The sequence below is a fragment of the Onychostoma macrolepis genome, chromosome 05 (assembly GCF_012432095.1).
Source record: "Onychostoma macrolepis isolate SWU-2019 chromosome 05, ASM1243209v1, whole genome shotgun sequence".
In the NCBI taxonomy this organism is placed as follows: Eukaryota; Metazoa; Chordata; class Actinopteri; order Cypriniformes; family Cyprinidae; genus Onychostoma; species Onychostoma macrolepis.
Genome location: NC_081159.1, coordinates 2847931 through 2875196, shown reverse-complemented (window position 1 = coordinate 2875196; position 27266 = coordinate 2847931). Strand labels below are relative to the sequence as shown.

Here is a 27266-nt window from a genome sequence, read left to right as displayed (position 1 = left end):
CTGAAAATCTCACACTGAAAAAGTCTACCTATACACCACCAAAACATCTCCCAGCATTTCCAGAATTGTTTTCTAAAAGCCTTGATTCCATAAAAGTTTGGATGCTATCACATGTTTGAAGGAATAAAAAAGTAGCTAAAAATTTATACTACAGTATAAATGACTGCTGTTTACCAAGCATGCTCAAATTTAGCATGCTAACATACGTTAGCAACACAACTCACACATTAGCAAAAAGCATACATGATCCAACTTAATCTAGTGTTTTAAAAACAGTAAGTAGTAGATTAAGTTAAATTGCATGTTAAATTGTATGTCAGCTTGCTTTTTGCTAATGTGCGATGTGTTGTGTTATGCATCAGCATGCTAAATCTGAGAGCGTTGAGTAAACAGCATTCAAACTATTGTCATTTAAATGGTAGTATTATTTTTGTAGGCTACAGATTAGATTGCATGGGTCATATCATTAGGTATTCAATGACATACGATAACATTCAGATCTCAAAAGCATGCTAGCATGACGTTTACATGTAAGACTCTAGGTAAAGGAGTTAATAAAAACAGGTGGGTCTTAAACAGCGGTGGCCCGTCAAATTGGGGCCACCACAAAGATAAAAGCCAAGTATGTGGCGCTAATGCTTCCAATGTCATACTGAACAACGTGATATTTGACAGGACAAATAGCTTGAATTGAGAGAGAGAGAGAAGGGTTAGGGTGTCAACAAAGACAGCAATGCTCGTCAGCTACAAAGCTCTTCAGTTAAAGGGGAAAATGTCCGTGTTTACCTGAAGTGGCTGAAATGGCTGGGTGTGTTTTGTGACATGCTGTCACACGGATGTAACGGACAGAGAGGAATGAAATAACAGAAATCTCTTTAAGGTGCCCAACAAAATAGACAGTTTTCTGTGTTCACCTGTCAGGTGAGATAGAATCACACCTGACAGCTCTGTCCCCGAGTCATGCAACTGTGGAAATCTGTGACAATGCAACCACCGGACTGAATGGATCATGTTTAGATTCCAGCGCCGATCCAGATTCATATACAGGTATGCCTTTTGCGACGCACAATCTATGAACCAGATGCATTTGCATTGTAACCAATGCAACGTGTAAAATAATCTGCACTATCGTTCAAAAGTTTGAGATTTTTTTTTTTTTACTGAAAGAAGTCTCTCATGCTTGCTCACCAAGGCTGCATTTATTTGATCAAAAAATACAGTTTTGATCTTTCACTATAATACTGTGTGAAATATCAAAATAATTAATGCTGAAGCTGTAATGCTAAAGCTAAATATCCCAATATCCTTCAGAAATCATTCTAATATGCTGAATTGGTGCTCATGAAATGTTGAAAAACAGTTGTGCTGCTTAATATTTTTTTGTACACTGTAACACAAGTTTCTTTAATGAATAGAAATGTCAAAAGAACAGCATTTATCTGTAATGTCAATCATTTTAGACGTCTTTACTGTAATTTTTGTGATTCATTTAATGCATCCATTCTAAATAAAAGTATTAATTTCTTTAAAAATCATACTAAACGTTTGAATGGTAGTATATGTTACCAAACAAAAGCGTGGTAATCAACTTCCCACTTTCTAGAGAATGTACTTGACTTGAAGACAACGCGAACTGCTGTTCGCAAGCAATTTGACTTGTGTAATGTAAAACAGGACAATCAATGAGAAAAATACAGAGCATCTGGAACTAACTGGACCATGAAAAGTGGACGTTACATACCAGAATGGAGTCAGACTAAATTTTCTAAAACAATGTCTACATTATCCAATCGTCCACAAAGCCTAAATGACGTCAGTGGAAAGTAAAGTCATGTTGTAGAATGAGCAACCTATCTGATTAAAGATGACTATATATAGGAATAACATGCATTGATCATTCACAATAAGAACAGTATAAGACTTAATATACATGCTAGAAATGTGTTAGAAATACTGGTGCACAAAAAAAAGAATCCAGATAAAGAGTTCATCCACTTTAAATGTGTTCTTTAGCAATGTTCAATCTTCCTGTACAGGAACCTTTAAAGGAAATCATTTCCTTGAGAAGCACACACAGCCATTTCAGAACAGGACAAGATTTTTCCAAAAAAGGCAGAACAATGAAAACAAAAAATCGTACAATGCTCTATACAAATAAAATAAAATGCATCCACTATCTCCAGCTAGTTCCAAAACTTTTGGCCGCAACTGCGTATGTAATTTGAGCGATGGCTCTATCCCTCAGGTGGTATCATCTGTCATGCACCGCGTGAGCTGTTTTCTTTGAATAAGTCGTGATGTCTTTGTTAATAAGTGGACTCGATCTACACATGAAGCAATTTTATTCAAATCAGCCCAACTGATCACGCCCCTCCAGCACACCTGCGGGCTGTTTTATAATTTAGTAATGTGTAAAAACGCCATGAGAGAGAATGTTCACGTTCTTCCTGCAACTGTTCAAAGGAGCTATTGTTCACTGGGAAGACACCTGTTACTATTCAACAGGAGGGAAAGATTAATGCTTTAGATTAGATTTAAATGTATACAATTACAAATAACAGTGTTTATTCTTTTCTTTATGCAAAGCAATTATGATGAGTGATTTTTGAAGTGGTAAACATGTTATCTGGCTTGTGCTTGCTGTTTAAGATGGATAAGTTCATTGAAAAACACCTATGAGGTGTTCACCTGCGCACCTGGACACAAACACCACAACAACCATTGCTCATTTTCTCAATGCCCTCACCTACAACTATTATCTCCAGTAGAAGAGACGAGAAATCCTAACCTGATGCTTTCTTCCGCAGGAACACAAAGGCTTAGTTCACACTGCAGGTTCTTAATGCTCAGATCGGATTTTTTGCTGAAATCCGATTTTTTTTGCGCTGTTGTTCACATTGTCATTTAAATGCGACTGCCATCAGTCTCATGTGTGAACCGTATACGGCCCTGAAGTGACCCGCATGCGCAGAAGACGACGTGACGTCAGACACAGCGCACTGTTTGCGCGGAAATAAAAAATGGATGCTGCTCGTGTTTAGCAATTTTTAAGTTGATGTGCAATCGGAGCCTAAATAACGAAGTGATAAGAAGAAGAATATTAAGAAGGAGAGCACGATTTCCTCCAGCGCAGAATTGTGATGTCTGTCGCATTTCAATGATGTAAAAAACGCATGAAATGCAACATGGCCGTTCAGACTGAAATCACATTACAAAACATCAGATATGTATCTGATTTAGGACCACATATGAATGAAAAAAATAAAGAAAAATCAGATATGGGTCACATTTGGGCAAAAAGTCGGATTTGGGCCACTTTAGCCTGCAGTGTGAACCTAGTCCAACTCTCTCTGACTCTGAGCGCTGCAATTGCTTCCATATGTTCTCATGAATGCGAAGGAAAAGTCTGCTTCTGCATTTAACATGGACAGGATTCCCCTTGAGTTGTTACATATACAGTATATCCATCTAGGATTGGGTACTCTTAATCTTATTTTCAATTTTGGCAAAAGTTTTCAACATGGCAAAAGATACCTAAAACTGACCTTGAAAACAAAGAGCAAGTACTTTAAAATCCTACACTATACTACAAAGTACACACTTAAATAATGCATATATATTACTGTCAAAAAGTTTGCATTTTATTAATGCTTATTTTAATAAAATACATTGTCTGAAATATATTTATAGTATATTTTAAATGTAATTGATTCCTGTGATGCAAAGCTAACAGGAAGCTTCCAGTCTTCAGTGTCACGTGATCCTTCTTTTTTTTTTTTGTGGCAACCATGATGCATTGTTTTCTGGGTGAACAGAAAATTCTAAATGAGCAGCATCTATTTAAAAAAACAAAACAAAACAAAACAAAACAAAACAAAACAAAACAACAACAACAAAAAAAAACCTTATTCATGTACTTTTGTTCAATTTAATGTGTTCTTGCTGAATCAAAGTATTCATTTCTTTTGAATAGTAGTGTACATATTACAACCTTATGGTACTTTAAAGAGTAGAATTGCATTAGCATCTCCATTATGACCAAAAAAATATGATATGACCACATTGCCTTGCCTAAAAATAGTTTTAATAATGGTCAGAACTCGCACTAGGATCAACACAGAATTATTCAAATAAAAATGTACGCTGTATGCCTCAAACCTGGCCACATTTTCCCTCTACTTTCTTTGCCCTAGATCTGTTATGATCATTTTGAATGCCTAGAAACACATAACGAACACACAAATAACTCGTGACCAATAAAATGCATCCACAATATTGTCATCTGGAACACAACATGACTGAGAGAACGAGACCCACAGAGAAACAAAGAACATAAAGGGCCCTAAAATAAGTATGGGATACCCCGATTCCCTTTTCTCTGAAGCATACTAGTGTTAAAAGAACAGCAGCCTCTAAAAGTCCCTCTCTTCATCGTGTCAAATCCAAAGAGGTTTTCTCTTACCATCTGCCTCAATGAGGAGAGAGATAAAAGCCTATTGACTAGCGTGAGCTGCGGTTAATGCAAATTGCTGCTCGCTATCAATGTATTATTTATAGAGCGCGCCGGAGACGTTTTCCACTGAACTGGGAGCTTGGCTTACAGGAGATTAGTTATGCTATCACATTCATTTAGCAGGGAGTAATTGCTTAACTGCAGGGGAATTAACACGTGTTACACTTCCACTGGAGCTACATGCTGTTTATATGGGTGACAGACATTACAGGGTTATCAATATTAAAAGATAAACAAGCGCTAAAGGTGCCGGGAAAAACATTCCACCAGAAAAGATCTGGCAACCTACAAACCGCTAACCAAATCTCGAAAGCATTCGTGACCAGAGCGCATTTGAATAACAAATTAGACATAATGGTATAATCTGAGGCCTATCTATCTATCACTATATGGCTGTAGCTGTTGTTTATATTGCAAGGAATATGCAAATGTAACACCTCACGAGTAGCTTGTGTGGATGCTCTATATATCATATTAAGCAAGGGAACCTGCAAATTTAGATAAGACCAGTTCTGTCATTTAACGTCCACTGACGAGATTATAAACCAGAGTCAACATTTTACTCGCACATCAAAACGGTCATGCAAATTATGTGCACTTTTACACACAAACATCTACCGTCGAGGTCGTGGTAATGCATAATAGTGAATTTCACCCTGGTAGCTCATGATTCTGCAACTAAGCCTCGATCTTCACCATAATAGCTGTTAGAAGGTTAAAAAAAAAAAAAAAAATCCACCTTTCAGAAACAGGACAAGGAAAACACATTAAAATACTACGCTAATGCTAATAAAAATAGGAATTACAGTTACTTTAGCTAATCAAAGATGCTTTTTCTTCACATTTACAAGGCGCTCGCCTCTTTAAGTGAAGTTCACAATAGTACTTCCTGCCTAGAATTAACTAGCACAAACATCAAGACAGGTGTCTACTTTACAAGTTCAAACAACTTCAAAGTAGTTGAATTGACACGCCAAACACAATGACACCTCACAGAAAGCTTAAAACACTTCCGCAATAAGTGTACTTTCTCTCTATCGCACCGCGTTTGCCTTTGTATCGCTTTAATATGCAAATAAACAACAATCACAAGACTGGCAGCCATTTTCTGTCATCTGCACACACACACAAACACGCATGCAGACAGGAGACAGGCTTTCATACTATAAACTCCAAAATCACTCTTACTCACTCCACGGCAGGTTAGGTAAACACACAAACACTCATGAAAAGAAGTCTTACCTTGTCATCGATGTCACTCTCGCTGTCACACTGTAAGGAGATAGTGAGAAGAAAAAGATATGAGAGAATTATTCATTCATTCTCCGACCTCATTATCGGTTCAGGTATGATTTTTTACGGCTCCTTCTTTCGATGACACCTTTCAACAAAAATGGAGGTGATGAAGGGGATAAAGTGATACATTTGAAAGAGGCTGCCATGGTTCAAAAGTGAGACACCATAAAATCCAACTTTTCTCATCGGTTGACAGGAGCGTGTTGAGAGTCGAGCGGCTCGACGGATCATAATAGATAGAAAGTTCAGGGGAAATTATTCGTATATGGATGAGATGCTGGCAAATTACTAGGGGGAAAAAATTATCCGAAAGCTACAGTAGGTGACAGCCCGCCGGCGTGGAGACAAAAACTCAAAGCAAGTGAATTTCACATCTTAAATACGTCTCACATTTAGCTTTATAGCGTACAACGACAGAGAAGCATTTAGAGGAAAGTTCTGAGGAAAAAGCAGGAAAAGAACATTCTTAACCATCACTTTTTTGTATTCATAGACAAAAATTTTTGTTTTTCTCTTTCTAAATATGCATGTACTGTATGCGTTACAGCTGATATTTTATAGAATTGTTTTGTAAAAATTTGCATAATATTTAACATACATAAATTAACATGTTTACAATCTGAGGCTCAAATGATGTGTCCCGACTTTTGCTTTGTACAATATTTTTCAGAGAGGCAAAAAACTAAAAAGTGCATTTAAAGAGAATTGCAAAGAAAAAATAGCCTTGCATTTTATAACAAAGCGCACTGTTTGTGTCAAAATCCATCTGATTTTGAAATGAAAATGAACTACGTTAAGTGAAGTACATTAGATCCCACCAATAATAACTCATTACTATCTGTATGTCACTTCACCCAGGAAACGTTCTTCTGAAGACAGAATGCAGAATTACTCTATCCAGCTCAAAGTTGATCTGTGGTGTTAAAGCTAGTTAAGAGAAAGGTGAAAGGTGCAGGGAAGAGGCTTCATGAAAGACTTTAACTAATTTACAAGGGACAGTTGAGCACAGAAAACGGCCACCGTTAACAAACTTTAAAACATCGAGAAAAAAAAAAAATCAAATTAGGATACACTGTCTCCCTCTCTCCATGTTACAAAATACCCTCTACAACACTTAGCAGGCGCTGGAGTGCCGTATTCCTCCATAAATTTTTCATGCCGGGCCATTATTGCACACTCTTGCGCTTCTAGCCTTTCATTTGAACGAGTGGTGGAGGACATTTCGGGTCTCACGGCATAAATGGACTGCAATTATGCATATGCAAATGAGCAATTACAAGTCATTTGCACTTAAAGGACTGATCACAACCACTCACTTTTGTTTTCTTAATGAGGATCTGAAGTTCGTGTTTTTTTCCTACTGAAATGAGAATTTTCCATTCAGCCTTCTTTAGTCTGCACTTAGAATATGATTGCTTATTTACATCTAAGTTTGCATGTATTCATTAACGAGTATAGTCTACAGTTGAACATATCTCTAAGACTTTTCAACTTTATCCACTGTCACAGTGCAAGAAACGCCACTCACACAAAAGTCACTTTCATAACAAGCATCTTTCTGCTGGTCAGCTTGGCAAATGTTTGCGACCCCATGCAAAATCTTTGATCCTCATGAAAAACTGCTGATCACATGTCTTTATAATAAAATGACTGGATTGTACCTGTGAAAAATGGCTGAACAATGGTAAATCTAACTGCATTTTAAGAAGGTACTATGTTACTTAAATACATTTGATAAATAAATAGCAACAGTTTGCAAAAAGGTTCCATTTGTTAACATGAGCTTAGTCAATAAAAAGCACTTCTAAAGCATCAAAAAATCTTGGTTAAAATAAAGTCAGTTAATATTTAGTGAATATTTACTAATAAATGAATAAAATCAAAAGTTAATATTATTCAATGCACCTGCGCTAACATGACATAACAATGAAAAGTAGTATAAAAGTAGTACGTTCACAAAGACTAATAAATACCAAATGGTTAATGTTAGTTAATGCATTAACAAATGAGTAAAGTGTTGGAAAACATTACCAAATAAAAAAAGATGGGATGAATGAATAAATAAATGAACATTTAAATCTGTCTGACTTGTGTCTATCTTGTTATTTAAACAAACAAACAAAAAAGGACAGGGATGACAGAGAAGAGGTAAGAGGCCGCCGATGCCCATTATCTGTTTTGAATATGTCATAAACAATAAAACCATCGAGAGAACAGACGTGTGTTAACCCGTTTCTCAGTTTCCACTATAACGACAGGTCCTGCTCAAACAAGCAGCTTTCTTGTGGCTTGATTTGTTTGTGCATGTGTATGCAGAGGCCACGCTTAACTGTTCAAACTCCCACACAGGGTTTCACCGCACACTTTCCTATAGCTCGCATGAAAATAAAGATTAGACAAAAACTGCAGCCAGGGACAGGAAAACTCTCAGAGCGCACTTAAATTCAAAAGCCTGCATTCGCTCAATGGAAATGCAGCACAGTTCAGCAGAGTGCCTTTGTGTGTATAGATGTTTCATGTACATTTGTGTGAGTCTATGTTGTGGATTAGAGGAACCCTTTCATTGACTCTGTCCTTTGCAGCACTGGCTAAACAAATCCTAATTGCTCAGCTCTACTTGTCACAAGTCATCCACTGTAGGTCCAAGGCATTAGCACAAACAAAGTGGCTTAGCCGATTGTCAATCATGTTCTTATTCAGGTGGGATTTTCTTGTTGGGCGATGTGGATGTCAAACAGTTCAAAGTCAACAGCTTTGTCAGTGATTCAAACTTGTGGTTACATTTCTCTGCTCTAGTAAGTAACAAAAGCTGTGTTTGACTGTATCTGGCATAACGGCCATTGCGGCTAACATTCCACCCTGAATGTAATGTTTGCTAGGCCTTAAGATTGTGTGCATTTGCACGTATAAGTATGTGGGTGTGAATGTGTGCGCACTTTGAACGCACAAGACTTGGGCGCACCTACATCCTGTGCGGCAAGAAGAGGCCCAACCGAACCCAAAAAGAGGGCAAGAACAGAAAAAGGTAGACCTGAGCAGAGAGCAACAGGCAACAAACAGGAAGACATGGAGCGAATTCATTCAGAACAGAGCGCAAAACTAATTCTGAGAAACAAAGCCATATTTGGAGTGAGAAAGGCACACAATTTCGGATTCTTTCACTGTACCATGGCTTTGTGCTCTGGATAATTATATATGTGACCCTGGAGCACAAAACCAGTCTTAAGTCTCTGGGGTATATTTGTAGCAATAGCCAAAAATACACTGTATGGATCAAAATTATAGATTTTTCTTTTATGCCAAAAATCATTAGGATATTAAGTAAAGATCATGTTCCATGAAGATATTTAGTAAATTTCCTACTGTAAATATATCAAAACGTCTTTTTTTATTAGTAATATGCATTGTTAAGAATTAATTTGGACAATTTTAAAGGCGATTTTCTCAATATTTTGATTTTTTTGCACCCTCAGATTCCAGATTTTCAAATAGTTGTATCTCAGCCAAATATTGTCAGATCCTAACAAACCATACATCAATGGAAAGCTTAAATAAAAAAAAATTAATGTGTAATTATTACTATAAATATTAATAGTGTGTGTGCATATATATATATATATATATATATATATAAAGCTACACATATACTGTAGTGCATGTGTGTGGAGTAATATTTTATAATTATTTCATTTTGTTTTACACAACAACATACAGTATTTACTTCTTTTATTTAATACAAGAAAATGTTTTAAATGAAATAAAAGGAGTATAATTAATGGAGTATATCTTATGACAAAACAGCCAAGATAACAGAAAATAACTGGCATGATTCGTGGAGTGACTACCTCCGCTCATGACAGCGGTGCCCTGTCTGTTTGATCACCGTCCAGCGCACAAAACATAGATCTATAAATCTGACACACCTGCGGAGAGGACAGCAGTGACTCAGACAGAAATTAAATACTACGATAAACACAGCAGAGTAGAAAAACATATGAGATGGACACAGTGAACGATACAATAAAATGTGGTGTTATGTTTACATTGGACATTACAGCTTGTCCTGTCATCTCCTGTGAAGACGGTTTTGACATTTAAACAGCTTTCTTCACATTTGGTGAGTGTGCTTTATTTACAGACTCCCTCGTGTACGCCGCGGCACGTCCGCATGTGTGTGCGAGCGAGCGAGTGTGATTTATTCACAGCGAGTCTCGCTCTGGACCCCATGGCTTGGGTTTTGGCCTGCCGACGGGCTTATATATTTCAGCTGAAATGGGAATGGGAGGAGAGGAGAGGGGGGGAACTGTCTAATATTTCAGAACATTTTCCTGGCAGCATTTTAATAGACATGCACACCAAGGGGGGGAAGACAATAAGCGTTGCGCATCCCGGAGCACATTAAAACCGACTGCCCAAATCAATAACACAGTTGCACCTGTCACATGCTGAGGAGATTGGGAATGAATTGGCCTTGGAGGGGGAGTGAGAAACTAGCCTGACGACAGCCATGCTGGCTCAACATCAGCGTCTGCCTGGGGATGTCTGGATGAATACTGATTCCAGCAGTACAGGATGCCAGAGAGACCAAAAAATATGCAAAAGCAGATCTCAGCACCTTCCGTGAATACATTTCGCTGTCAGCGCCATGGCAACAGAACAACAGTGACATCATCGGGGGCTGTCAGCACGTGCAATAATAACCAGGCCCGTCTGCTGCGGATCGGACACAACAACGAGCGTCTCGTGATCTGTATTACGGAGAAAAGAACATCCAGAGCACTCAATGTAATCATTTGTCTTAAAAAAAGCTTAGCCGGGGAATATCATCATCCAAAGATGAGGACATTTTAACATGTGGAGACTGAAAAAATATTGCAAGGTTATACATGAAGTGTCGTAATCGTTAACTAAAACTAATATATGTGACCCTGGAGCACAAAACCAGTCATAAGTCGCACGGGTATATTTGTAGCAATAGCCAATAATACATTGTATGGGTCAAAATGATCTAAAATGATTCTTTTATGCCAAAAAACAATAGGATATTAAGTAAAGATCATGATCCATGAAGATATTTTCTAAACTTGCCACTGTAAATATATCAAAACTTAATAATATGCATTGCTCAGGACTTCATTTGGACAACTTTAAAGGCGATTTTCTCAATATTTAGATTTTTATTATTTTTTTATATTTTGGTCCAGGATCAAATATATCAGATGAAAATCGTAAACTTTCATCTGTTATAAGTAATAAAACGTACAGTAGAATTGTTGCTTTGGCAACTAACTGAAATAAGTTAAAATAAACATTTAATTAACCTATAATACATGTTATTAAATATGAAATAAATAGAAAATAAAAATAAAATTTCAACTAAACCACAAAATATTTAAAAATAAAACTAATAAAAATGACAAATACAACAATAAAAAAACAGAAAAGCTAAAATAAAAGCTACATTAAAAAAAGTATATTCCCAAAATGTTTGTAAATGGCTGCAAGGAGAACTTTTTGGAAACGTAATTGGAATCATTCTGGAGCCATAAACAACATATTAAATATTTTTCTACACTGCACTTATATTTACGCATTTTACAGGGACTTGCAAAGTGACTTACAATGGAAACTAATCAAAAACAGTCACTAACTAAAAATGCATTTGACTACAAAAATACAAACAAGTGATGTCAACTAAATCTTTGATTCTTTGTCAGAACGAACCAACTTACTCAAGGTCAACTCTCAGTCATGTGGGTTCAAGCTCAGCTGTTTCTTCATAACATAATTACAGAGGCTAACTTCTTCCTGGAAGGTCAAACAGAGGTGAAGGTCGAAGTTCGATTCTAGGCTTTCAAATGTACACTTAGCACAAACAATCCACTGTAGCAGCGAGCGAGTCCGTGAATACAACACTACAGGCTTTAAATAATTGAACACAGGGCTGTATTTGTTAGTGCTCACTTTAGGCGACTCTCCCTCTCAGCGGCCCAGCGGGAAACTTGAGTCACTTCAGACAGTCTCAAGGGACCGAGTGTAGATGGTAGTAGTGTAACTCCAACTAGCATGACAAACAACAAAAGGCCGGTGCTCACAGGCATCAATTACATGACTTTTGGCCAAGAATCATTTTGTCCCAACCACCTTATTAATTAGTTTGTGACAAATTCTTTACTGCAGACCAGATCTAATTATCAAAACAATACACAGTCATATTAAAATATTTGGTAACACTTTACAATGAGGTTTCATTTGTTAACATTAGTTCGCATGAACTATTAAAGAACAACAGTTCCACAGCTTTTATTAATCTTAAATGTTACTAAATTTACTAAAACAGTTTTTTAAATCAAACATTGCATGCACTGTGAACTAACATCAAACAATGAACAACTGTATTTTTAAACAACCTTAAAATAAATGTTAATAAATGCTTTGAAAATATATTGCACATAGTTCAAGTTAACTAATGCATTAATATAATATAAATAAAAAATAGAATATAATAAAAATAGAATAGTTAGTTCATGTTAGCTAATGCATTAACTAATGTTAAAAATGAGACCTTATTCAAGCGTTAGCAAACATTTGAGCATAATCTAATTAATATTCATGAGCTAAGCATTCATCACGCTATTTTTGATCAAATAATGCAGCCTTGTTGAGCATAAGGAACCTTATGCATAATAAATGTTCAAAAACATTAAAAATTCTTAATTATTACAAAATTTTGAACAGTAATAATATAATACAATATAATAGAATATGTAGATTTTTGGTCCCACTTTATATTAGGTGGCCTTAACTATGTACTTACATTTAAATGAATCATTTGGTACGATGCACTTATTGTGTACATACATTGTTTTTACATTGTACTTATATTTTTAAAAATACCTATATGTAATTACATATGTAATTTATGTAACTACATTTATAATTACACTGTTGACCCATCCCTTACACCTTAACCCACCCTTAAACCTACCCAGACCACCAAACCTGTCCCTAACTTTACCCGTATCCCCCTCAACAGCAGCAAATGTGTTTTGCAATACAATATGAACACAATAAGTACATTGTACTTACATCAAAAAAATAAGTACATAGTAGTTAAGGCCACCTAATATAAAGTGCGACCAGTTTTTTTTCCCAAAGAAAGCCTGAATGCTTTAAAATGACAGACTTTAGTGTAAAGCATTACTAAATATTTGAGCATAACCTAATTAATATTCATGAGCATTAACTCTATCATGCTGTGACATCACCAGGGCATTCGAAACGGTCCTCCTCTCCAAAACACTATTTGGCGCCACTGTCTCCACAATTTTTTAATACAAAGCAAAGTCCGTGCCAATGCTAAACATCTTACCCAAACAACGGAAGGGCAAACAGTTCCTGGAGCCTCTCTTACACAAAAGCATGTTAGAAACAAAAATGGCTGCTTACAATGGCAAAGGAAAGAAAAATAATCAAAGAGTTTTTGTCTATAAATACATCAACATCCCGACTCGAGGTCAACAAAGAGCTTTCACAGAACTTTGCCAGCATAATATTTCAGTCATGTTGCTCGAGCGCCAACCTTCAGAGATGAGAAGACACCAGCTCTCCTTGACCCCAGCATAAATGATGGATCAAAACCAGCCGCCCACACTTTGATTTGATCAAGGCATCAAATTCATGCAACAGTTCGACATGTGACTTTGCCTTTGGGCATTATGGGAAGTGACTGGACCAAAGAGAAGATGGATTAAGAACTATTGATCTGATCGGGGGGCTGAAGGTAGAAATAGAGACTGAGAGAGAGATAATGATGCATATAGGAAAAGAGGAGTGTGAGTTGATGTAGGAGGGATGCAGAGAGAGAGAGAGAGAGAGAGAGAGAGAGACACGATACAAGAAAGACTTGTAAGAAAGGGTCACAGACAACAGATGAAAAAATGATAAATGAAAACTTTGTGTAAGGAAAACTTTAAATAATATAATACACTATAATATAAATGTTTGGAATCATTAACATTTTTTAATGTTTTTAAAAAGGCTGCATTTATTAGATCAAAATACAGTAAAAACTGTAATATTGTGAAATATTATTATAACAGAAAATAACTTTTTTTTTTATTTAAAAGTATTTTTTAAATGCAATTTATTTCAGATTTTTTAGCAGCTGCTACTTGACTCTTAAACATCAAAATTATTACTTCAGTTTTCCAAACTTTTGTCCAGTAATATAATATAATATAATATAATTAAAAGAATACATTGAAATATATTATATATTTATTTATTTATATATTTTTATTTTTTTCTCACAGCAAGCCTGAAGTGCAAAAAAAAAAAAAAAAAGAAAAGAAAAGAAAGAAAGAAAGAAAAGATACGCCAGCTAGTGAAAGTAATTCTTAGGGCTGTCATCAAAGGACAGCGTAGCTTTTCTTGTTTTACATAGATATGCCCACACAAGTCAGAAATGACTAACCGATCAACAAAATCAGGTTTCTAACGCTTTTCTAAAGAAACAATGTTCATTAAATGTGCCTTTGCCCTTGGACGGCGGCTTTTAAGTATAACTTAAATGCAATGAACTGGAAAACTTCCAAGCCACACAGCTAGACAATCTCTAAACAGGTGGTGAAGATGTCAGCAGCAATGTTTGGCCATTTACTGCATCAGGAACATTCATAAAAATAATATTTCTATAACTTTAAAGCTCTTGCGGGAATCACAGATGTGTGTGTGAGCTGTCAAAGTGATGAGATAGTTTACAAAGACCTTACATCATATTACATAATGTGTCAATAGACATTTGCTATAATGGGATTCTTTAATGAGACTGTGGGAATAAGATTTCGACACTCGTATAAGACAGCAGCATGAAACACAAATGATCCTATGCACAAGAGCATTTTAAGTCAAAAAACTTGACAAATGTCTTTAAATACAACATTTGAACAATGTCTTGAGGAGTGGTAACCATAGCAGTGGAATAATTATGCTGGTCAGTTGAATTAGTAAGGAATAATGGCCGTTACACCTCGGGTGTGCATTATTTTTCTAATAATTCAACGGACCGAAGTCAATTATTCCGCTTATACTATATAATATATGGTATTATACTATACAAATGTGTACTATATTTATTTGTTTGGCCAGTGTCGTTGTGGGTTTTGGTTATTTTGCTGTTGTAAGACCTTTGAAATAACAGAAATCATTTGGTGAAGCGATATGGACATGTAATGCGGTCAAGAGCTGCCTGGAACTATGTTCGCCATGCGTTTCCATGAAAATAATTGCACACCTTAGAACGTTTGCCAGCCAATCAGATTCAAGCATTCAACAGCCCCGTAGTATAATTAGAATTATTCGATTTTTTAATAATTCAATGGCCCGCCACCAATTATTTCACTCTAATAAGTCACATTACCGATGTTTAATACATTTCTTCAAGCTACCTGCAAAACGCTGCAATCGTTTGGTTTTAATCAATGAATAACGTCTGTAGCCGAGCCAAACGGCTATGTGTGATGTGACAGGGAATCTCAAAGGAGAGTTAGGGAGTTTTTACAGCACTTAGGGCCTATTTACACTTAGTCACTTCATGTGTCTTGATCGATCATCTGCTATCCGTTTGGATATGCACATCCCACTCACACTTGGCCACATGAACGTGTCTCTGCAAAACAGATCTACTAATCCTACAAAATATCATGTATTCCTGCACTATATGTAAATACAGTGGAGCTCAGCTCCACAACGATGCTAATATCAGGTAGAGTAATTTTCTGTTGAGCACTCATTTAAAAAAAAAAAAAAAGAAATGCTACAGTCAAACCTGTGAACTACCTTATACAGTGACTATATATGGTTTAACATTGTATTATATGTAATTTTACTGTCCAATACTATCAAATGTATATGGTTTCTGCAAATAAAAACTATGAATTATCATATAATTTACAGTGAAAAACTGTAAAAAGGACATTCCTTGAATTACTTATATATATAAAATTGGTTTCTTTTTTGTTTTTGTTATTATTAATGAACATTAGGATGTTTTCTGTTATTTAATGAATGTTTATTTCATTATTTTAGTGTCGTGTGAGTTACCCTGACAGTGTTTTGTCTTTGTGTGTATTACTCTGTCCTCCATCTATATACATGTCCATGTTGGCCATTGCAATAAACTCAAAAAACTGTACATTTTTAAGTAAAAAGCCAATTTTGGTAGGATTTTGTCAATTTTATAACCAATTTTTGTTATATATTATATAGACACCGATATGTACCGTGTCGCCGTATTTTTCACAGTCAATTTCTGGCAACCACAGCTGCTATTTTTAACCATAAATTTAAAAGGATGATTTTTTCTACATTCTCATTATTTGTTATTAAAAGTTAAATGTGTTAATGAGTTAATGTGACAATTATTGGAGAGTGCTTTACAAGAAAATACTATTTCAGTTTTTCTACTTCAAAATGTCACAATTAATTCAATGTTCTTGTCATTTCTTTGTAATTGTTTGTGAAATTTACTAGCAATTTCTGAGCAAAAATTGTTTTACACCATTTTTTCCCCCCAGTGTATATCAACCGCAAAACAAACTGAAGACAAACAGAAACGCATAGCATGCACACACACACACGTCTGGTCAGCTATCCTTGTAGGGACTCTCCATAGATGTAATGGTTTTTATACTGTACAAGCCGGATTTTCTATTGCCCTACACCAACCAGGAAACTCTCTACATTTTTACTTTCTCAAAAAAAAAACTCGTTCTTTATGATTTAGAAGCTTTAGTACCCATGAGGACCTCAATTTAGGTCCCCACCGTGACATGAGTCCCCATGAGTCTGTGTGTATTCAGGTTTAAGTCCCCACCAGGACATATAAACCTGTACACACACAAGGCACTAGGCCGTAGGAATTTAAGTGAGGGTGCTGAAGAAATTAAGCAGGAAAGGAAGGAAATGGGATGTTGACTTGAACTGGCCTCCAGGGCAGCAAAGAGCCTCTCCCTCTGCAGTCTGAATGTGTGTGTGTCTGACAGCTTGATGGAGTGAGTGGAGGTCTCCCCATGGTCTGCGTGTAGCGCACCACAGAACAGATTGAGCCTACGGGCATTTCTCTCGTCTTCAATCTCTCTCTCTCTTCTGTGTCCTTGTGTGGGCTGCAAAACACTGAGAATAAAGCGAGGATGGATGGATCAGAGACGAGACAGAGCGGGAGAGAGCGAGAGGGAGAAAGAAGACTCAGCAGTCGAGTCGTTGGCCCGCTCTGTTCCCTCACTGTGATGTGTGTATGTGCATGTATCAGTTCCTAGGAGGCCAGAGCTCTGATTTCTGGGGGCAGTCAGCCGTTTCACGCTCGACTTGTCATTCAGCCACAGGGCTCCTCACGACGGGTGACAGAGACTGAAGGGGGATGGCTTTCTCTCTCTTTTAATTTCAGTTTTTCAATTTAGTGTGCATCACCGGCTTGGCATAAACACATTTGAGCGCATTTGTACTGCCAAAGAAAAAAATAAAAAATAAAAAATAAAATAAAATTGCTGAAATAGAGTAACATAGTAACAAATAAAATATTTGTGAAATAAAATGAAAAAATCGTAATAAAATAAAAATGTTGAATGAAATAAAATAAATAAAAATAATAAAATAAGTTAAAATAGAGGAAACCAGTGGCATATACAATGACACAAAGCTGTAAAATAAAACAAAAACCAATGCAGAATAAAAATAAAATAAAATAAAATAAAACAAAGTTATATGAATGAATGAATGCAGGATAAAATAAATTATGTTAAATAAAATGAAAAATTAAAAATTAAATGAAATTAATACAATGAAATATGAGCAAGTAGAGACAAAAAAGTTGTCAAATTAAATAAAAAGCAGAATAGAATAAAAAAGCAGAATAAAAATTTAAAACTAAAAAAATAAATAAATGAATTAAAATATGATAACATTAAAATGAAAACAAAAATAATGTAATACATTTAGAAATTAACAACAGCCATTTTATTTGAGCAAAAATAAAGTAAGGGAGGTAACAAAAGTGAAAGAACTCTCCAGGTTAGTGTAGGTCTAGATCTCTGGTATTGTCTTTCCGCTGGGATGAATATGGTGACAGACTGGTGACAGCAGCTTATGACTCAGCTGTGGCCTTAATGAAAGATGTACCAAGACATTTTATTTTGCATAAGTATTTGGCTCTCGCATTTTAGCAACATGATCAGTGTCTATAATACCCTGTCAGAGCACATGCTCTTGCTGGATGTAATTAATCAGTCAAAGGTGAGAGCACACAGCCACACGAATGTACAAGCACAGAGAGAGAAATGAATAGATGTAATGAATAGCCTTTTCTAGGCTGTTGGGCTCTGCTTCAAACACTAGTCAGCCACACACTCTACTGTCTAGGTAGTTATATTTTAAGGCATCCTAACCAAAATGGTACCTTCAGTGGTCTGAAGTAGAAAATAACAGAAACAGTGCTCCTCATTAACACAAGAAACTCAACTAGCGCTCGCACTGAATTCCAGCGCAGTATCATTACTGTTTTTCCTTTCATGAAGACTCCTATGATGTCTTAATCGGCTGTAGCTCACTAGGTTTTAGAACTGAGTTGTTGTGTTTCTATCAGAGTGTATCTGGATGTCAAAGAACAAGCAAAGATCTGTACCGTGTCTGTATCTGTACACAGTATATCAGTTGTTTGTTTGTCTTATTTAGTTTTTCATCGTCGTGAGCTGTCATACAGCATCTCTGTTTAGCTTCAACTGATGAAAACTTGGAGCGCAGCTTGTGAAGTATTCTTGAAATAAAATTTAAAAAGAGTAACAAAGACACCGAGAGTGGAAAAAGCAAAAGAGAGGGAATATAAGACAGAGCAGGAGAAAGAGCAAGTAAGAGAGAGAGACACAGAAAGAGAGGGAAAGAGAGAGAGCACATCCTCAGGCGTTGAATAATTTAGAGAAGCAAAGGGAGGACAAAACAAGAGAGCAAGAGAAAAACACTGGCATTTTGACCCAGTGCAATGACTACACCAGAAATATCACAGACATGCTCTCTCCCTCTCTCTCTCACACACACACACACACATTCTCTGTGCAGCACACATCACTAGCAGCCATATTCAACAGCTCTGTCTCTTCTCTGAAGAACAACCACTCACTTCAGCTCAGCCTCCCTGTATTCCTCACCTGTGCTCTTCTGTTTTCTTCCTTCTCATTTCCACTTTTCAGAGCAACTGTCAAACAAGGTGCATGGTAATAGGGCTGGGACTTAAAATCTGTAACACTTGTGGATGGGAGAATTGTATTGAAATTGTGTCAATGTAAAGGAGAGGAAAAAACATCGACAATGAAAACGGACCTTATTTAGTTAATACACCTTCCCTGTTGTGCACAGTTTCTCACAGAATGTCCTCTTATAGGAAATGTAACTTTACAAAAGTCAAATCAATTGCAAACAATATTCCGATAATTTAGAGCTTAAAAAATAACAATAAAATGTCACCTAATTAGAAACCACCTGTTACTTAAAAGTAAATAAATAAAGTTTAACATTGATGAATTAGGAAAGTTAGACCTATTAACAAGCAAATTAATATAATATAATAAAACAAAAAGATTTCCTACAAACTTTTTTTTGACTTTGATTAAGGCCTGCGAGGCAAAACATGTTGATTTGGATATATACGGTATATATATATATATATATATATATTTTTTTTTTTTTCCCACCAACAAGTGTTACTGGCTTTTCCTCTCTCATGAATGACTGACCCTATCAGCCTTTCTCTTCTATCACTGATTTCCTCATCCCTCTTACAAACTCCTTTTTACAGCAACCCTTTCCTTTCCTTTCCTCTCTTGTTTGTCTACAATCCATCACTTCAGTCCAATAGGCCTGGCTGAGAGCAATCTGACAGGTTTGTGTGCGTCTCTATGAAGGCCACTCTCAACAACTACATGTTCTGAAAAAGCCGAGGTGAGAGTCAACAGCAGTGCTCTGCCCTGTTCACAGCTCTGAGTGGGTCAGATGAAGAATGAGTCCATTCACCTGCAGTCTCAGCCTTAGATGGACTATCTAACACATGCTGCACACAAGAGTGGGGTAAAATAGCCAGTTTCAATCTGACTGACTGGCTTCCCTGCAATTTCTAGGAGTCTAGATGCATAGTGTTTTTAAAAGTCCACCAGGAAGCAAAGCCATTTTTACACGTTTAATGTACCGGACTGCAACAATCAGCATCTGAGTAAGAACTAGCTGTTAGAAATGCCAACAACTGGAGATTCTAACTGCAAAGTCTGCACATATTTTCAACTACTTTTATTTGTGTTGTCTAAGACACTGCACCATTATTTAATGACCAAACACTTTATTGCATGACTTCATATGTATTTCAAAAGCATTTGGGGTCAATAAAATTACTATATAATATAATATAATATAATATAATATAATATAATATAATATAATATAATATATAATATAATATAATATAATATAATATAATATAATATAATATAATATAATATAATATAATATAATATAATATAATATGGATCAAAATGGATTAAACTGATCAAAAGTGAAAGTAAAGACTTTTATGATGTTCCAAAATGTTATTTAAAATAATTGCTGTTCTTTAGAACTTTCGACTTTCTAAGCATAATATAATAAACCTTTTATTCATCAAAGAATCCTGACAAAAATGTATCATGGTTTCCAAAGAAAATATTAAGCAGCGCAACTGTTTTCAACATTGATAATAATAAATGTCTCCTGAGCAGCAAATGAGCATATTCGAATGGTTTCTGAAGGATCATGTGACGCTAAAGGCTGGAGTAATTTTATTTTATATAATTAACTACTACATACTGTTTAATGTTAATAGATGTATTTTAATTATTGCACAAGCTGACAAATATAGAAAGACAAACAAGCTAAGAACAAACAAGTAATCAGGATCGGGAAAAAAAAAAAAAAGTCAACAAATTGTGCTACTTTGACAGCTCCCTCTCTCTCTGGGCGTATATTAATGGTTTGTCCCTTGTTTGTAAATGTGCCAGGTTGTGTGAGTGGCTGCAGGCTGTCTATTACAGCTCTCCTGAGGGGCTCGGCTCCATATGGCCGCGCATATGGCACTCAGCACCATCAATTAATGCTGCTACAACTCTGATTTTCTACCAGCGCTGTCTGTCTTCCGCCTGTCGTTTCTCCTCTCCTCTTCATCTCTCAGGGTTTGCGGTGTTTCTCTTTTTGCCCTCCTGGGAATCGAGTGTCAAGCTGATAGTCTGGAATCTGATAAACGCAAAGTTGTCTCACGTTGGAGAAGCATCTCGTGACGGGTGAAGCCGATTGGAGGTTGTGTTCTGATTTGAGGAGATGTAGCAGAGAGGAGATGTCAGTGCGGAAGAACGTCTTGGATTAGAGTTAAAGTTGTGTGTCGGAAAACATGGGACACCCAATTTCAGGTGGCAATCACAACATTTTATGATTGTATTTTTAGATTTACTACATGCAAGTGTTCATCATCTGAGTCATTAATATCAATAAAAATGAATACTTCCGTTCAAAAGTTTGGGATCAGTAAGATCGTTAATGTTTTTTAAATGGAGTCTTTTATGCTCACCAAGGCTGTATTTATTTGATCAAAAATACAGAACAAAACAGTAATATTGTGAAATATTATTGCAATTTCTAATATTCGTTTCCTATTTTAATATATTTTAAAATATAATTTATTTCTGTGACGCAGTGCTGAATTTATCAGCAGCCATTACTCCAGTCTTTAGGGTCACATGATCCTTCAGAAATATTCTGATTTATTATCAGTGTAAAAAACTGTTGTGCTGCTTAATATTTTTTTGCAACCTGTGATACTTTTTTCTTTGATTCTTTGATGAGTAAAATGTTAAAAAGAACAGCATTTATTCAAAATATAAATATTTTCTAACAATATAAGTTTTTACTATCACTTTTTATCCATTTAACATCCTTGCTGAATAAAAGCATTAACTTTTTTAACTTTTTATTTGTTAAAGAATCCTGAAAAAAGTATCACAGGTCCCAAAAAATATTAAGCAGCACAACTGTTTCCAACATTGACTATTCAGTAAATCAGCATATTAGAATGATTTCTGAAGGATCACGTGACACTGAAGACTGGAGTAATGATGTGGAAAATTCAGCTTTGCTTCACAGGAATAAATTATATTCTAAAGTATATTAAAAAAGAAACCTGTTATTTAAAATTGCAATAATATTTCACAATATATAAAGTTCTGGAAATGCTTCAGACAGCTGAAGATCAAAGACGGAATGCTTTAGAATGGCTCCAGTTCTTCAGATTTGATTTGTATCTGTTTTGTCTGTTTTCTGAGATTTTATCGGATGCTTGAAGGTGCTGTCAGACCTCGAGAGAATGCCTCCGTCTCATTAAAGTCTGATGCAACTCATACAGCACACACGTGCATGCAGACACGTAAAGAGCAGACAAACACAAACCGAAAAAGTGAAGCATGACTCTAATTCTGCTTTGCACCAAGAAAGTAAATCATTTGTCTTGCGTATCTTATGGAAAGCGAGGATTTTCTCTCTTCAAAGTAATCCCTATTCACGAACACCCAGGAAACCCAAGACATCACTACATTAACGTATCACCCTCCTCTTGATCGCCTTCCAAAAGATTTTGCATGCCTGCCAGGGCTGTTCCTCCCAGCTCTCCAAGTCTAAGCCCAGGCTTGATTGATTGAGTCAAGCTGCTAGTTACCATGCGAACCTAGACCGTTGCCTGGGAGACCGTCACAAAGTGCTTCCTGGGATTTTCAAGGTCACTGGTTGGAGCAGGTCTTGCTGAGGGGGTGGACTCCCCAACTATGAGGCCCCAGTAGGGGGGTCTTTCACAAATCCTAGAGAATACCCCCATTCAATCTTCTTTTCTGCATTGGTCATGCTTGGACTCCGCAGAGGATCCGCAACAAATTTGTTGTAACGTGCTGGCATTCCTTGATTCTTAAAATTCTGCTAATAGAAACACAATCTTTTACATTTTGTGGTGCCTATAACATCTACAGCTGCCCTGAAAAGTATCAGGACACAAGTCTCAGTAGATCAAATGTCTGTATTTCAAAGCATTAGATAATAATATATGAAACCAAGTGGCATCTGCATCTTCATTTTTCAAAGCAATTTTTATTTTTTACAATTATACTTTTCCAACTGTCTCAAAGTGAATTGAGATGGTTCTGTGAAGTTCTAGCACAACAGGTGTATATCATTATATTAACTATGGACATGTTCCACTAACATTTATTTTCCACCAACATCTGTTTTAAATAATATAATATATACAATGTGTGTATATATAAATTATAATATAAATTATATATGTGTGTGTGTGTGTTTATTAAATGAATTAAAAATACTACAAAAATTATATACATACACACATGCATATATATACATATATACATATATATATACACACACATATATATATATATATATATATATATATATATATATATATATATATATATATACATATATACATATATATATATATATATATACATATATATATATATATATATATATATATATATATATATATATATATATATATATATACATACATACATACATATATATATACATATACACACACACATATATATATATATATATATATATATATATATATATATATATATATATATATATGAATATACACGTATATACTGGCCACTATTTAGGGAGAAAATAAAATAATTGCAGAATGTTAGTTCACTGAATCACTCAGTCCTGATGCTTTTTTTTTAAAACTACATCTTACCAGAAACGTCAACTATCCAATTTCTGCTAGTGCACAACTTGTACTCGAGGCATTCTGGATCAGAGGGACTTTCACCGCACTAAATTAGAGCGGAGCTGAGGTAAGCCATTTAAAACCAAGCTGGTTTCTTATCTGATGCAAGACCTCATGGATCCAAGATGGAGATGCCAACCATATGCTGCTATTCATCAACGAACGGCAAACACTTGTTGAAAACATTTGGCCCTGACTTACTTTGCTGTACGGAATTGATCAATTCTGTGCCCAAAATCTTTCTAATAAAACATGTGCTCAGAATAAATGTGTATGCAATGAATTAACAATTCCTGACAAAAAGAAACTTTAGAAGCAAACTATTCTTTATACTCAAAACGAATGGCAAACAATAAGATAGCTATCTATGAATAAGACTACTGCAGCGGGCTCATTCTAAATAAACCCACCCTGACACTGTATTACTACCAGTGATCTGTGCAGTGTCTTTCAAGTTATGTTGAACTTAAAATAAGCAAATAGATTTGATAAGATCTTGAACTTTACTAGGGAATACTATCAAACTGAACAAGAAGAATCTATGTCACCCGACACACCAATATTAACAAAACTAACATTTCTTGTTTCCATTGCAGTCGTTCCCTGTCAGACTGACTCCTCTGATATCTAGTAAGAGGCAGCTAATTATATCTGCTTGTCTCTGCTGCCCATTGAGCTCAACATTAGGTGCTGACAAGCTAATACAATCATCTCTCCCTCTCCATCCGCTCCAGGAGAGGGATTTAGCCCTATGTTCCTCAGCCTAGTGGGCTGTTAAATTGAGCGTTTGCAGGGCAGGCGGTCGAATGAGACTTGGCATGTTTAGAGTGTTAACCTTGAGAGCAGACAGAACTCTTTTACAGAAAGAAAGTGGTCATTTGCAGAGATGGGGTCAGCTCTGTTTCAATTCAGGAGATACGATGGAATTCCACGTGCGGTACTGATTGATTCCTACACTTCTATGTACACTTCTCGAGTTGCCTAATGGATTAAATTCAACTCCTCTTGAACTGTCTGAATCAAAGGAATTGACCCTAACCTGGAACAATTGGAAGTTGGGGTTCTCGATACTGCTGTCTGGCTAATAACAACTCACTGGTTTCATACCATGGTCGGCTTATAATAAACACCATGAGGAGTCAAACTAGCGGAAGTAACCACCATTTAATGAACGAGTCTGGTGTCAGAGCGATGATACAGTGTGTACATGTTCAGATTAACCCAATAAAGTCTTTTCTTCTGTTCGTAAAAATTATGACTGTTATCAGCCCTGAGGTTCAATCTAACTCTAATAGACATTTTTTGGCCTAGGCTACTGGAAATTGGGTGACAAAAGGAGAAAAAAGGGAGAGAGACTGCGTACATTGACATTCAAGAATTTGCCTGTGGTCATAACTTTCTATCAATGTGCATGTGTCGGTCATGACCAAAACACATGTCAAGGCATGTGTGATAAATTGAACCGCAATGTGCCATGCAATAAGTCAACGCAAGCAATAACAAATCTAAAAATGGAAAGTCACACAAGTATTGTGTTGTCATGATTGATCATTGGTGTCACTTCCAAAAACAAGGATATTTCCTTTCAGAAACGTAAAATTGGTGTTATGGTGGCTTATAATGTTAAAACAAAACATCTAAACACAATAAATACAACTTCAATTTCTCTTTAATGTCACACACATTTAATCTAATTGCATGCAGAACAACTTGGCTCATTATCCACTTTGAGAAATCCTGCAAAAATTCGACTCGGCCTCCTCTCTCTCACTAGCACACAAATATAACCCCTAATGCAACATTAATATTGCTGTGCTGAAATGTTCTCTTCGAAAGATTAGGCAGGTTTAAAATCTGAGTTAGTGTGCTGGGACCAATGTCCCCTCAGGCTCAACACTATCATCTGCAGCAAAATGACTTCGGTAATGAAGAAGTCAGGCGCATAAATCCTCTACGGCCTCACCTCTCTTCTGCCTCCTATCCTGCAGAACAGCTAGTAAAAATTCCCTTTAAAAAATTCATAGTGCAATTTTGCTCAAATCCCTCCCAGCAAGCACAATTATGGAACTTTCATCTCAATTGATTTATGTGCAGGGCTGGAAAGGAGGTAAAGAGCGAGCAAGAGAGATAGAGAGGGAGAGAGCAAGAGAGAGAGAGAGAGAGAGAGGCCTAGCACTAAATCATTGTTTATTAAGGGAACACATACAGTAAGTGTGCATCCAATGTTATAGTATCTATATATTCAGATTACAGGAATGTAAGGATACTCGTATAAAGGAATAGTCTGGCCTAAACAACTTAAATTCTACAGGCAGCATCTGAGGCCTATGCAATAAAATCTCTCAGTTGAAACAAAACGAAACAAAACGTGTATGACTAAAACAAAAACTAAACATTTGTAAGTACAGTATATGACGATTAAAGGTTAAAAATTAGATGTAATTCAAAAACAAAGCAAAAAAAAGAAAAACTATACAGAATATATATATATATATATATATATATATATATATACACACACACACACATATATATATACATATATACACACACAGATTAATCTAGATTAAAATGGCTCATTTGAATTCTGCCAAGTAGATCAGAATAAGTTTACTACTAGTAGTAAACAACTAGCAGTCATCAAGAATTTAATATTGATAATAACACTGAAGACATTGTATGATTATTCCTTAAAGATAAGGTTTTAATAGTTTTAGTAGTAGTAGCCTATTACGTTCTGCCCAATGTCTTCAAGTGAAACCGAACTTTTATTTTGACGGGTTGCTGTGAGGATAGTTTTTCTCAAATGAAACGCTCGAATGCTCATGAAGTGACTCTCAGAGCAGTTCTGGAGATGTTGTTCATGTATTTATGTCCTCATTTAGTGAGGCGACAGGCGTTAATATCGCCGCAAGCGTCACGCGGTCTTCTGTATGAGTAGTGAACAAACCCGCGTCCTGCGCCATACATTAACACAGAGACACACAGAAGTCATATTTAAATAGACGTTTTGCGGCTTAATATTTACAAATAGGAGTGGGAGTGTGCTCACTTGTGTATGCGCCACGCTTGTTTGTTTGTGTGTGTGTGTGTGTGTGTGTGTGTGTGTGTGTGTGTGCGCGAATCGGGCGGAACTCCGCTGTGCGCGATACAGAGAGCGCGACCATGTAACGTAGAGACAGAAATGACTTGCCGATTTCCATTGGGAAGCTTCTTAAAAATAAATTTTCCCTGAAGCAAACCCGGCGGCTTCATAGCTGCATCCATGTCAGCACGCATACACACAGGTTGGAAGACTCGTTCTCGCCCCCTACAGTGCAATTCGGCTAGGTATACATCCACGCTAAAATATCGAGGTGAAAGTCATCATAGCTTGCGTAGTATAGACCCAGCTCCCAACCCAACTTTGAGAATAGATTAACGGCGATATTTTTTTTATCGCCCGATAAGAGTCTCACGTTAACGCAGCACGTTAACGCCGATAACGCCCACCACTAATATATATATACATATATATATATACACACATATACATATATACACACATATATATATATATATATATAATTATTTTTATATAAA

The 27266-nt window shown here is 36.1% G+C and overlaps 1 protein-coding gene across 1 annotated transcript in view; it reads right to left on the bottom strand.

Annotated features, from left to right (window-relative positions):
* The window catches only part of fbrsl1 (fibrosin-like 1), a 293809-nt gene that overhangs the window by 102528 nt on the left and 164015 nt on the right, over positions 1 to 27266 (bottom strand). The window contains 1 exon segment of the mRNA XM_058776797.1: positions 5756 to 5785. Coding sequence (XP_058632780.1) covers positions 5756 to 5785 — 30 coding nt within the window.